At 39.1% G+C, this 15,186-nt stretch overlaps 1 protein-coding gene across 1 annotated transcript; it reads left to right on the forward strand.

The window, feature by feature from the left end:
- Positions 1 to 6,550: 6,550 nt before the first annotated feature.
- On the forward strand, positions 6,551 to 14,447 carry LOC144707345 (putative potassium transporter 12). Its single transcript, XM_078580449.1, has 9 exons — positions 6,551 to 6,916; positions 7,655 to 7,880; positions 9,535 to 9,780; positions 10,367 to 10,417; positions 10,531 to 10,788; positions 11,762 to 11,814; positions 11,888 to 12,002; positions 12,551 to 12,805; positions 13,376 to 14,447. The coding sequence occupies exons 1-9, from the start codon at positions 6,566 to 6,568 to the stop codon at positions 14,317 to 14,319; spliced, it is 2,499 nt and encodes an 832-aa protein (XP_078436575.1). The 5' UTR covers positions 6,551 to 6,565; the 3' UTR covers positions 14,320 to 14,447.
- Positions 14,448 to 15,186: the final 739 nt, after the last annotated feature.

A 15,186-nucleotide genomic window follows, 5' to 3' on the forward strand; every position in this document is an offset into this window, starting at 1 on the left:
CAAATCTTCATCCAAATTACTCATCATCTTGGTGTTATTCAATGCATTATATGTGGTTACTACACATACCTGCATATAATTGCATCATTCATAAATTCAGCGATATCATTCATAATGAAGTCACACTTACCTTTGACTTCAACTCAAACTCCTCTAAAATTTCAAGGATGCTTGCACTCATATTTTCCCTAGTGTGGGGGCCTTTCAACTGGTGTATTCTTAATAAACACTAGCTCAATTTCCAGTTAGAGCCTACCCAATGCATAGTCATACCTAAGAATGCAATATTCTTTTCCAAAGTCCATGAGTCAAGTAATAACGACACTCTGACAGCATTGGCCAATTTTCTTTGGATGATCTTCTTCGTATATCTCTAGAGAGAATGCACTTTTACCTTGATAGTCCTCAATGATGGGACTGATATTTCTTCTTGTGCAGTGTAACGAAGAAGTCTTATGAAGGTCTTCTTCCTTACAATAGCCCACAGCGAATCGGAAAGACATTTGAAGCACACCAGTTCTTCATTAGTCTTCTCTATTGTACTAGTATAATATTGTTTCGTACTATCTGTTGTATCAAACAAGTCTGCTATTAACATTTCTGTCAGAACTCGATTCACCCTCGCCTTCAAGGTAACAAATGCTTTATGATGGAACTTTTCTAGATGTCTCCATATTGGAGTGATGCTTTGATATTTGTTAAGGTCTAAAATGACACCACACAAGTTGAATTTGAATTTATTTTTGTCTAAATTTGTGTAGTGCCTCATTAAGGCAAGTCTTTTTATGTTTGGTGTTTGCACTATTGTCATGTGATTCGTCTTATGTAGACATTTCTACAATATTTGTTCCATGTGAAGACGTATCGTCTTCCATCATATAAATTTTCAGTTTAGCAGAATGAATGGAGTGGCATGATAGGTGATTTAGTAGAATATCAAAGAAATTAAGAGACCATTAGAAGATTACAGCGATTGGGCCCTCCGAGCTACCATAAGATGATTAGGGAGTCACAAGAGGAATTTAATGAAATAGAAGTACCAAATGTAAAATAATTGTCAATAAGAGAAGATAACCAATAAAAATCTTAAGTTCTTCATTGTTATCTGCCCCAATTTCGAAGGGCTGCTCTCTTTGAAAGAAATGCATCTTTTTATGCAGAATGATTAGAAGGAGCCCAATGGGTATCAGAAAAAAAAAGTAGTATTGGGGGGTTGTGGGATCTTATAAAGGGTAGATCCATAAGAGGAAGGATAGGGGAAATAAAGATGAATGGTAGACCACTGAGGAGTCTGAAAAGCGTGGGACTCTTGAAGGGTCATCAAGCAATGTGCCATCTATTTACTTGTAAATAAAAGACCATGAAATCTTTTTAGGATCTACTCAGTAAACTGAGAGTGAGAAATCAGCGTGTTTTTTGAGCAGATAAGTCTGAAAATAAATTGAAATTGAGATTTCAGAATTTGAGTGACAGAGGTAGGGGGAAGAAATCCTGAGGAGGAGGAACAAAGAGAGATCATCTTGGGGATGGTGAGAAGAAAATTAATATATTCAGAGATAGATAGAGAAAGGGAGATGGGAAAAAAGAGAGTGGGAGTGAGAGAATAGAAGAGGAGAAAGGTAGAGTAAGAGGGAGAGATGAAGATGTGGATATTGATAAATTGAGAAGGGAATTGAGATTTCAGAATGAGAGTGACAGAGGTAGGGGGAAGAAATCATGAGGAGGAACAGAGAGATCATATTGGGGATGGAAAAAATTCTAATGAGCACCTGAGAAACCGTGTGTCTTGCGTATAGATCAAGATCACACTCCTTTTGCAAAAAAATAAACTTTCCCTGCTGATAAATGAAATGAAGGCAAATGAAGAATCACAGTTGCCCCAATAATCGCATGATGGAGTGTCATAAAGATATTGCTTAGCATCAAATATACCTTGTCATTGCTAATCGTGAGAATGACATCAACATACATGGCATGTACACTAATCCCCTCACATGTCATCTTCCACATCACAATCAGATCAACTATTCACATAGTAAAGCCTTATTTTGTTAGAAGAAGGCTTAACACACCCAAGATATCTCTCCTTCAGAAAGCAATACCACTTGGATATGTCTAAAGACTAGAGATATGTGTTGCTTGAGATGACTTGCCCAAGGAACCAAATGGTAGCTGATTTGGGTCGACACAAAGGGATACAATCATCTTGTGTTTCAATTTTTTTTTAACCTTCGATTTGAATTGTGATTTTCATACTGAGAAAATCTCAACTCAGATTGTTGATCATAGATAAATCAATTAAGGTCTACAAGTATTTTGAGAGAAATGATTAAATAATTACCAAATGCACCTAAATAGGCTCAAACTCCCTAGATACTCATGAGGTATAATATCGTATTGGAATCACCTAATTGGCCAAGTGCTTGCTTTGGATTAAACATCTCTAATTACCAAAATCAAATATTAGTGGTAAAGAGCCCCAAAACAAAGGATGGCTTGCATAATATTACATAAAAGATTTGGACACAAGTAACAGGAATACTCTCTTGGGACAAGCACTTCACCTTATGGACTAGAGCCGAAATGATCGTCAACAATGATGGAAGATCACAATATGATAGAAACAAGACACTAAGTAAATGATAATGTAGAGAAACAGGAAAGAGAACTCAATGAGCATAAAAGATTTTGATGAGAGATGATATAAATGAGAGAAGTCCAAAATAAAGGGTTACGATCGATGCACCTTCGAATGCTGGAATGCTGCTGAATGCTAGAATGCCATAATGCTGTCACTGAATGTTGCCAAATGCCTTGCTGCTGCTGTTTAAAAAAAACATACAAATTTGCACTGCACAAAGGCCTGTGTGAAGTACAGTGTGGTTTGGAATTCACAATGAACTACACAATCGCACCAAAACTGATTCGGTCACATGAAAAGGCCTTCTGTAGACAGCTTGAGAGTGGACAACTTTTTTTACCATCAATCTAGATAATGAACTTTCCACTACACTTTTTTCCCAAGTCTTGTATTTAATATCAAAACCAAAACCCACTAAATGTTTGATATTGAATAAAAAATTAATTTTATTGGTTTAATAATTTCAATATAAATTGGTCAGTAAAAATAAAACATATAATATAATGCTTTCACTTGAACACTGACCACGCCATTGCAATCATTTATTTTCCGGGAGCTAATTTCAGTTTTGCCTGCTAATATAGTACATTACTGAAGTATGCAATAATATGAGATTTTTGTTTTAATAGCGTGCCCACTCCAAATTCCCAAGTGTCTGTTCCAATAGCAATTAAAAAAAATGTGGTAATCTCAGGAATGGTATATTCATTATAATAAGTGCCTCAGTAGTCCTTTCATCCCACTTGAAAGCATATTTGTCCATCATCATTGTAAGGGGTTGATCTTTCATTGATATTAGGGTACAAACTGTTGGCAGTAATTTTTCGATGTCAAGAATCATCTCAACAGCTTTGAAAATCTCTGAATATTCCTTGTTGATATATACAGTGTCCCCAGCAAATGGTATTATATTGAAAGAATTTATAAGTATTTTGGTATTTCACACATGGTTGATACCATGATAAAATGATCTTCATGCTTGGAATGAGTTTCATTTTAATTCAAAATTCCATCTAAAAGTACAACACATGCTTGCGCAGATAAGACTGAAAAGTTAAGAGTGCATTAATGCTCAAAATATAGTGTGGATGATTGGTAAGCCAAACTTCATAATGATGAACTCGTAGAGCCCTTGATGAGATTTGAAAGTTGTGTGGGAGGAACCAACCCAGGAAATACCAGACAGATATTTGAGCGCTCAAGACATTAAAAAGGAAATGAATTCTGCCAGAATATGACAAACCAGGAATCATGCAGCAACATATATCTAGCTTCTAAGCCAAAGTCTGGTGAATGGTCAACGATAAAATTTCTTCAAAAGTAATAACATAGGATGGAGATACCCTGAAAATGTCCTTTGAAACTTCCATTCAAGGATGGAGATGCCCAGATCTAAGAGTATATGTTTCAATGACAATCATGTTAACATCCACAAAATGGAATCCAAACTGAAATACTTAGCATAATTTTCACTCATGAAGGCCTGATTAAGCTCCTCTGGGAATTTATGTGAGCATTTATGATTTTTCTGACATCTAAAGTTGGGAAAAATGGGTGAGAGGAAATCTGGCAAGTTAATTTGGTTTTCATATGACAATGTATCAGCAAAGTTGTCAGGTCATTACACCAGGAAACGAAGTAACATCTTCGTGCAAATTGATTGTATCCAAAAGGATTATGACTGGCCCTATTTGAAAGATAAACTCATGTTTAAAATTCCAAACATTGGTATATTCATATGTCAAACTGAAGAATCACATAATACGCGAGGGAAGCACATTCACTACCATGTTTCTGCATCAGCTTTACTATGTGCTCATGATCTTCAATCCTTCTTAATCTTAACTGTGGAACGTATCTTCCAATTTCTATTGGTGGTATTTTAATGGACGGTTGAAGTTTATAGAATGCCTCTTCTGATTATATCTAACAGAGGAATGGATCTGCTTTAATATTGTTCTTGGTGATTTATCTGTAATGGTTACAGACTTCTTGTTCTACAAAAAGATCAAACTCCTTTTTTGTGATTAGCAATACATCATTACGCATGCATCATGTTTTAAATCGTCAATCACGGATGCTCACTGTCAGATATTACTCCACCTCGAGCAGGATGAAATTAAGTATCAAATGTGACGGAGATCTTCAAATATCAGATGTAATTAAGTTCATACTGATAACTAGTATTTTAGATTTTAAATACACATTTTTATTGGGCACATTGAGCAATCGGCTGAGACTTAATTGAGAGGCAGATTGGATCTTAGACAGCCTTCAACCATCTCCAATTTGGCTGAGGTATAATATTGAAATGAAAATGATAGCTACCCTTAGGAAGCACGGATTAGATTTAACTGATATCATCTTGTCCCAATAAACCTGAACCATAAAATCCTTGACACAACATAAAAAATTGTATCGATATAGAGCCATATAGGAGGTTTCAAAAATTACATTTTTAGAGCATATAACAAAAAGATTCACTCAAAATGGTGACCGATTTCTAGCTGGGTTTCAAGAGTAAGACATTTTCGCTTGTTTTTTCAGCAGATCTTGATTGTATCTAATATGATTTGAGTTTCATGATCACATATCATAAATATTAACTAAACGTTAGGTCATCCGAAATCAGAATGAATCAGGAGAGAAGAAGAAAAGGGGTACGAGACTCAGTGGGTTTTCTTTGGTGGGAGTCTCTCTTCAGGTAAACATTTACTTCCTATAAATTATTTTATCTAATCTTTATCTTCTTTCTTTCTCTTATATTTTTCTGATGATGACCTCGGATCGTCCGAGTCCCTCATCGATGAAAGCTGATTTTCATGTAAAAAATATTACTCGGGAATCTAGATACGGAAATAATTGATGGTATTCCGTTGTCATCTTCTTCCTCTTCTTGTTCTTCGCTGTGGACTTGTCTTTTGCACGCCCTTGGGGCGACGTCAAGGTTGGGATTAAAGTAATGGAACATGCAATAATTTCATCGAAGATACGAATAGTCTAACGACTCAAGAATTAATATAAAACGCCATTATGCGAACGATATTAGTTTTTTTTACAGATCAAGCATCCATTTGGTCAATGCGTTGCATCCAGAACTCATAAAAGCTTAGCCACGACTTTCAACCACTGCTGCTTACGAGAAATACTTCTTTATTCCAATGATATCTCCGGGTTACGCGTAATCGACTCGTTTTGAGAAAAAATAACTAAGAAATATCTTCTTAGTTTTGAAAGTGAGAGTGGGGCCAAACAAACCGTGCTCGTGCAATTGTAGGCGTACATAATTGGTTTCCCTGCCTATTAAAATGTCAAGATGTCAGTGTAACTCAGAGAGGGCCATCCCTTTGCCGCTGACTTTAGGCCAAAATCTGGAACTGTCATGGTCGAAATATTCAGTCTATTGGATAGTTGATAGTTTGATGAATTACTTCCAAAAGACAAGTCTATGTATCTCTCTGCTAATTCATTCTTCTTTCTGCCGACTTTCTTTCCTTCGACGCACCTATTTATTCATCTAGCTCTTTAGCTATTATCTATCTGTTAATTTACCTGTCTTTGCATCGATCTCTCTGTCTTTCATCCGTATGTATGTCCATCCATTCTCGTCTATCTTATCTATCTCTTCCATCTGACTGTCCATCTATCAATGGATCTAATTAGCTAGCTTTCCATCTACCCGTCCATACTATCTTTATGTCTATCTACATATCTATGTTATCAGTTCACTATCTGTCTGCTATCTATCTATTTGTTTCATGGATGTTCATCTCTCTGTCTATATGTATATCTTAGCTGTGGAGTGGATCTCTATCGATGTCTTTAATGTAATATAAGTAACTATGCCTGCAGCAGGCCATGGGCCCTACCTCGTCTCATGCGAACGTTCAGACACTATAATATTTTGTCTGGTCCTCAGCTTCAATGTGGGGCACCTCCCTTCTTTGTCCTTTACTCAGTGAGGCTTCTTCCTCATCTCTTCCTTCCCCTATTTCTTCCAGAGAACTCACACTCTACAATAACGACGCAGTTATCAGTCTTCAAGATGCTATTTCTCTCTTCTGCTATCTTCTCTTGGAAGAATTTCAAGCGATTGAAGAAGCCCATCAATTAAGGCTTGAGATTTCTATTGATTTTGGCCAAGGAAGAGGTTACATGGCTTCTCTTGGGACAAACAATGAGAGCGGGGGGGGAGGCATGTGGGATCTGGAACGGAAGCTTGACCAGCCCATGGAGGAAGAGGCCGAAAGACTGAACAACGTGTACACGGAGAAGGTACTCATTGTGGGTTCCGTGGGAATCGCTTGTCTATCTCTGTTTCGTTGATAATAAGCCTTCTCTGAGTCATTTTTCATAAGGGTACGAGATATGAAGGCCCTCCTGGTGCGTGAGCTCTGGTTCAGCCGTGCTGATCTCTCTCTCTCTCTCTCTCTCTCTCTCTCTCTCTCTCTCTCTCTCTCTCTCTCTCTCTCTCTCTCTCTCTCTCTCTCTCTCTCTCTCTCTCTCTCTCTCTCTCTCTCTCTCTCTCTCTTTCTCTGTTTCTCTCTCTCTCTATCTCTCTCTCTCTCTCTCTCTATCCATCTATCTATCTATCTATTTCTCTAGCTAACTATCTCTCTCTCCACCCCTTTTCTCTCTCCCCTTTCTCTCCCCTCTCTCTTGCTCTATTTCCTGCATCTCTCTCTATGTCCTGGGCCGTTCTATCTATCATGGCTCTCTCTTTCCTGGATCATTATGTCCATGCATACATCTAACAGGGGTCTCTCTATCTATCTATCTATTTATCTATCTATCTATCTATCTATCTATCTATCTATCTATCTATCTATCTATATATATATATATATATATCTGGCATGGGTCTCTATCTATCTATATATCCTGAGTTTCTCTCTGCATCATAGGTCTCTCTCTCTCCTGATCTTGCTCCCAGCGTGCACCTAATGCTTCATTTAGCGTTCAAGTTCTTTAATTGACGGAATGGTATAAATCCATCTACCCTTTTCTGAGCAGAAATTCTCGATTCTGTTGATCCTGAGGCTGGCTTACCAGAGCCTGGGTGTGGTGTTTGGGGATCTGGGCACGTCTCCTCTGTACGTCTTTTACAACGTCTTTCCAGACGGAGTTGAGGACGACGAAGAAGTCGTGGGAGCTCTCTCTCTCATCATCTACACCCTCACTCTCATCCCCCTCATAAAATACATTCTCGTCGTGCTCAGAGCCAACGACAATGGCCAAGGTAAGTGCTGGACTTCCCATCTATCCTGACTCTGACTCTTCTTTCATTCCCTCTCTTCTCTATCAATTCCGAGATTTGTTTCCCAATCTAGAGATAGAACCAGGATATATAGAGAGAGAGAGGGGGGGGGCCAGGAGAGAGATTCTCAGGATAAAAAGAAAGAGGGACCCAGAAGAGAGATGCACAGGATAGGTAGAAAGAGAGAGAAACTCAGCAGATAGAGAGAGAGAGAGAGAGAGAGGGATCCAGGAGAGACAGATGCTCAGGATAGGGAGAAAGAGAGAGAGAGACTCAGCAAAAAAGGAGAGAGAGAGAGAGGGACCCAGGAGAGACAGATGCTCAGGATAGGGAGAAAGAGAGAGAGAGAGAGACTCAGCAAAAAAGGAGAGAGAGAGAGAGAGAGAGGGACCCAGGAGAGACAGATGCTCAGGATAGGGAGAAAGAGAGAGAGAGAGAGACTCAGCAAAAAGAGAGAGAGAGAGAGAGGGGACCCAGGAGAGACAGATGCTCAGGATAGGGAGAAAGAGAGAGAGAATCAGCAGATAAAGAGATAGAAAGAGAGGGACCCAGGAGGGACAGATGCTCAGGATTGGAAGAAAGAGAGAGAGAGACAGAATATAAAGAGAGAGAGAGGGAAACAGGAGGGGGAGATGCTCAGGATAGGGAGAAAGAGAGAGAGAGAGAGAGACAGAGACAGAGACTCAGCAGATAGAGAGAGAGAGAGAGGGACCCAGGAAAGAGAGTTACTCAGGATAGGAAGAGAGTGATTCTGGAGAGAGAAAAAGACCCAGGAAAGAGAGTTACTCAGGATAGGAAGAGAGTGATTCTGGAGAGAGAAAAAGACCCAGGATACAGAGAGACTCAGGTGGGAGAGAGACCCAGTAGAGATGGAGATACCAGGATAGAATGGAATACTCAGGATATAAAGAGACACTCGGGATAGACAGAGACACGCAGGATAGCGAGAGATACCCAGGATAGATAGAGACTCCCAGGATAGAGAGAGAACCAAGATAAAGAGAGAAAGAGAGAGAAGGGAAAATTGTTGATCCTGACGGTGATTTCCCCTCTGGAGTCCCGGCTACCCGATTGGTAAAAACGTAGATGCTGGAGCCGGAAAGTTTAAAAGAAAATTCTTCGAACCTTTCCCAGGACCCACGTGAACTATGGGGAACAGGGTTAACGATTAGATCGGATCAAAAATATTCGATCTACCAAGGGGCCCTGGTCGTACTCGGATAGATCCTCTCCCGTCATCGTAGGATCAATCTACCATGATGGATCGAAATCTAACTAAACGAAAATAGTAACGATCAACATCATCCAGGAACAAGATTCAATTCGATGATGGATGATAATTTTTTGCTGTTACGAAAGAATGGAGAGAAAACTCTGTAATGTTTCCTTTCCTCATTGGGATATAGCCCAATGAATTGCCGCCCAAGAGTTCAATTTTGAAAGCCCATTGAACTCTGCCTTCCTCTATGTCATCTCTTTGTGCCTTTCTCGCCTTGACTTTAGCGAACCCGTTTCTGCGAACCCGTTTGATAATTTTCTCCTTTTAATAGTAATCGAAATTCTCTCGATAGAAAGGAAATGAATGGAAGGCAATGCTGAACTTTATGTTAATTTTTCAATGGAATTTTGTGTTCAGGGGGAACGTTGGCGTTATATTCATTGCTCTGCCGACATGCCAATGTTAAAACGATTCCAAACCTACATCGAACAGATGAAGCGCTGACCACGTACAGTCGGCGCACCTTTGAGGACCATTCCCTTGCGGCTAAGATCAAGAAATACCTGGAGGCTAATGCATACAAGAAGAACGTCCTCCTTGTTCTTGCACTTATTGGCACTTGTATGACTATTGGAGATGGTATTCTCACTCCTGCCATTTCGGGTAATTTCTGATTCAGACACTTTAAAATATCCTCTTTTTTTTAATAATTCAATTATTAAACTAATTTTCTTTGTCAAAATAGGTGATTTTCCTTGTTTCATTTCTAGCTGTTGCTTCTCCATGTCATGACATTAACCCAGTTTTCTTTGAAAAGTTTGTCATTTGACGTACATTTTCATCTGCGTCTTTTTTCCCTTTCATGACATTACCAAAGATTTCTTTGAAAACACGTTCGTCTTCCTTGTTTTCCCTGCCTTGGTATTAAACTAGTCATCTTTTGAAAAATCTGTCATTTTACTTGTTCGATTTCTATCTGTTTCTTTTCCATCCTATGACAGTAAACCAGTTTCTTTCGCAAGAAAAAACAGATGCGAAGGAGAAACACAGGAGAGAGAGAGAGGAGGGGAATGATAATGGAAAAATAGGAAGAGAGAGAAAGATGAACAAAGAGAAGAGAGAGAGAGAGAGGAGGATGAGAGGAAAAAATTCATGAACGAATGAGAAAGACAAACTCATGGGGGAAACGAAGAGAGAAAGAGAGCATTCTAGCACTGCTGACTGAACAAAGTAAAACGATTTTTTGCAGTTCTTTCAGCCGCAGGAGGGATCAAGGTGGACCATCCCAGAATGAGCAGCGGTATTTCACCTTCATCCAACTCTAAATTCCTCAGAAATGCATCTCCAGATACCCATTGAAGAGCTAAACTCCCTTCGTTTCATCTATCTCTCTACAAATCTTCCCTGAATCAGATGTGGTGGTAGTAGTGGCATCCGTCATTCTGGTGGGGTTATTCTGCTTGCAACGCTACGGAGCAGATCGTGTGGGATGGCTCTTCGCTCCCATCGTTCTTGTCTGGTTCATCCTCATCGGCGCAATCGGCCTCTTCAATCTGCTCAAGTACGACACCTCCGTCCTCAGAGCCTTCTCCCCGGTCTTCATCGTTCGCTACTTCCGCAAAGGTCGACATAGCTGGGCTTCCCTCGGTGGCATCCTCCTCTGCGTCACAGGTGCAAAACTCTATCCATGTATATCCAAGAAAATGTGAATATATAAGTAAATTTTTTAACAAATACGTAGTTATGACAATAATGTTTTCCATTTATTTATGAGGTAGTTTATCCGCACTACTTATTTCATGTTACTGTGCTTCCCTCGGTGGCACCCTCTTCAGCATCTTATGTGGAAAATTCGATCCAATTATTTAAAAAAATAATAATATTTTTCATTTTTTGTGATTCAGCTTATATGTACTACTTATTTCACTTGACTATACTTTCCTTGATGACAGCCTCCTGAGCATTACAGGTGCAAAACTGGATCCCAGTATTTCAAAAAAAGTGATTATATAACCAAAATTTGCATATCAGTACGTAGTTATGACAATAGTGTTTTTCATTTATTTATGATTTAGTTTATCTGTACTGCTTATTTCATTTTAATATACTTCACGAGGTGATACTCTTCAGGATCACAAGTGCAAAACTTGATCCAAATATTTCCAATAAAACTGATTATAAAACCAAATTTTACATGTAAGTACGTAGTTATAAAAATAATATTTTATGTTTGTAATTTTGTTTATCTTTACTGCTTATTCTATTTTACTGTACTTTCCTTGGTGACATCCTCCTGAGCATCACAGGTACAAAACTTTATCCGAACATATCAAAAAGAGTGATTCTATAACCGAATTTTCATCTAAACATGTTGTTATGAATATAATATTATATGTCTATTTATTAAAATATGAATTTAAATTATTTTAAATTTAACTATGTTTAATTTATTAAAAAATGAATTGTCAAATTAGCTATTTGAAAAAAGTATATAATTTATTGAAATATGAATGTTGAAAGGAGTTTCGATATTATTCACAAAAAATAGTGCACTGATAGCGATTATAAATAATTTATCTTGAGATTCAAAACCCAGTGGAGATTGCATATTGGCCCTTCCTTGACGAAGGTTTTCTTTCTCCAGGAACGGAGGCCATGTTTGCCGATCTGTCAAACTTCCCCGTCTTGGCCGTCCAAGTCAGTTAGAAAAATTCATCAAGTTTTATTTATATTTTCCATGCCTTCTGTAACTGAGACTAAACCTCGGCAGATAGCATTTATTGGCGTTGTCTTCCCTTGCCTTCTCTTGGCGTATGCCGGGCAAGCAGCGTACATCGTAGAGAACAACGGACATGCAGCAGACGCATTCTATCGCTCTATCCCAGGTACTTATTTGGGATTTTCAAAAGGAATTCTTTGCAAAGATGGTTTATTTTCATCGATACTAAATGATCATCTTAGGTTGAATCATTAAGGATGAATCAGTTAATTGAGAGAAGACATAGAGCATACTTGAGGTGTAGTCTTCTGAGTCAGCAGGTAAAAAAACTTGCTTAATCTCTTAAAGAGTAATGGGACCTCTCAGAGAAGTTCAACCATACATGTGACCCTACGAGTCGCCCTATTTATATAGGAAACAGGAGATACTTAATCATGCTTAGTCTATTATCCTACCATTTTAATCTGCAGATTTACTAAACCCTAATTTATATTGATGAAATGATATATAATAATATACAATAATACAGGTTATTGGACGTTAGGAAATTCAAACTCAAACCATTTTAATTAGGATAGACTTAGTCCCTGCACATTGACCGAACCCTACTTCTTTAGTGATTAAATTTTATGTAATACTCTTCAATAATACATGTTATTGGACATTAGGTAATTCAAACTCAATATGTTTTTTCTCATAGATTTTTCTGTACAGGAGGAGTGTACTGGCCCATGTTCATAGTTGCCACTGCGGCGGCAGTGGTGGCGAGCCAGGCTGCCATTTCAGCCACCTTCTCCATTGTCAAGCAGGCACTGGCACTGGGTTGCTTCCCCAGAGTGAAGGTTGTGCACACATCCAAGAATTTCATGGGCCAGATCTATATCCCTGACATCAACTGGGTTCTAATGATCCTCTGCATCGCCGTCACTGTTGGCTTCAAGAACCAGACCCAGATCGGCAATGCATACGGTTCATCTCTGATCTCTTTCTTATTTGGATGCCATTTTCATCTTTTTCTTGATCAGTCGATTTAAAATTTTCACAGTATGCTCTTGATCTCCATCCAAACACAAAAAATAGGCAGAATCTTTCACCTGGAATCACTCAAATGATATTAATCTTTCACCAAAGAAATTTTTAAATTACTTCATTGATTAACAGAAAAAATGTATCTTGAAATTCAAATCAGCCTTTTTTTATGGGTTTTTGCAGTGTAGTGGCCCAAATTCAAACAAATTGACTGTGAGAGAAATGTCCGAAACAACAATTACCCTGGACATTGAATTCTTGTGGTTTTTCAATATTTTTTCAATATAAATCCTAGGAGGATCTCATATTCTTAACCCCTAGCATCAAATTATCTCAAAATCAAACAATTGGACAATGGGACATTGACACGCTAAAAAAAAAACAACTACCCAGAACATCAAATCCTAGTGTTCTTTGTTGTTCTTACCATCCTTGGTTCAAACCCTAAAAAACCTGTTCCGCATCTCTCAGAGATTAACAAGCAAAGAAACTCTTTAATCTTTGATTCAGGAACGGCGGTGATGATAGTCATGCTGGTGACGACCCTGATGATGATACCCATCATGTTGTTAGTCTGGCAAAGCCACTGGATCCTAGTCTCTCTCTTCACCTTTCTCTCTCTTCTCATAGAGCTGACCTACCTCTCCGCTGTCCTCCTCAAAATAGACCAAGGAGGGTGGGTTCCCCTCGCCGTAGCCGCTGCCTTCCTCGCCGTCATGGCGATCTGGCACTACGGCGCTGTACAACGCTACGACTACGAGCTTCACAGCCGGGTTTCCATGGGCTGGATCGTCAGACTCGGCCCCAGTCTTGGACTCGTCCGAGTTCCCGGAATCGGCTTCGTCTACACAGAACTCGCCAGCGGCGTTCCCCACATCTTCTCCCACCTCATCACCAATCTCCCCGCTATTCACTCCGTCGTCGTCTTCGTCTGCGTTAAGTACCTCCCCCTTCACACCGTCCCCGCCGGAGAACGCTTCCTGGTGAAGAGAATAGGCCCCAAGAGCTTCTCCATGTTCCGCTGCATCGCGAGGTACGGTTACGGTGACCTGCACCGGCGAGACGACGACTTTGAAAGCATGCTGTTTGATAGCCTGAGCCTCTTCGTTCGGCTGGAGGCCATGATGGAGGCCTGCTCGGAGGCGTCGGAGTACAGTAGCGTCTGCAGGACCAACGTAGCGGAGCTGGAGGAGTCTATTGCTGTGGTGGAGGAGGTGGAGGAAGAAGAAGAGGAAGAAGATGAGTTGGAGTATCTGAAGAAGTGTAGGGATTCTGGGGTGGTGCATATCATGGGGAACACAGTGATAAGGACCAGGAAGGGATCCGGGCTGGTGAAGAAGGTGGCCATTGATTATCTTTATGCCTTTCTGAGGAAGGTTTGCAGGGAGAACAGTGTTATATTCCAAGTCCCTCATGAGAGCCTCCTTAATGTGGGACAGGTTTTCTATGTATAGGGGAAGAGCCAGAGTTCTTTTGGGTACTGTTTGTATGCTTCTTCTTTTCTTATTGACAGTGCCCAAAGATCATTTTCTGCCTCTTGTCTACTATATATTAAATAGTAATATTCATACTTGAGGAAGAATGGGTTTGCTGGAAGAAGTTCTTTGTTCACTAATAAGCTAGATCATCTTCACCATTTGAGCATCGCCAAGAAAAGGAATGGATATCTATTCAAAAAAGTCACTGTACCCATATGTTGTAGGGGTGAATTTGTTGGATACTGTTTATATATTTCTTGCTTCCTTATTGATAGTACTCAAAGTTCATTTTCTGCATAATGCCTATTATATATAAATTGTAAGATTCATACATGGGAAGAGTGGTGTTGTAGGGATGAATATGTATTAAAAGAACCACTTTAGATTATCCATTTACATAAATAAAATATGTTCATGCAAAACAAAAATTATTTCTCATATCTCAAAAAGGAACACAGCAATAAAAGTCTGTTCAATTTATTTCAGTTTATTTCTGTCTCTGAAACTGGGTCGTACAGGTCCTAAAAATTGGGTCATGAAAGTAATACCAAGTACTTCTATTTTAACTCTCCCTCTTAAAGACAAGACTTTGTAGATTGAATCTCCTCCCATGCTGAAAATATCATATAGCTTACATGCATGGGATACTTTGTCTATTTCCCACTTAACACAGGTTTTTTATTTCGATGATGTCTGCAATACATGTATGCATGTTTTGGATTGACCAAATTTTTTTTCTGTAATCATAGTTTTCTCTTATGTTGTGGCCATCATGAGTTCACATTTACTTTTATTGTGCTTAGGTGATACATTGGTTAACATATTCAATAAAATGCCTTACTA

The sequence above is a fragment of the Wolffia australiana genome, chromosome 9 (assembly GCF_029677425.1).
Source record: "Wolffia australiana isolate 7733 chromosome 9, ASM2967742v1".
Taxonomy (NCBI): domain Eukaryota; kingdom Viridiplantae; phylum Streptophyta; class Magnoliopsida; order Alismatales; family Araceae; genus Wolffia; species Wolffia australiana.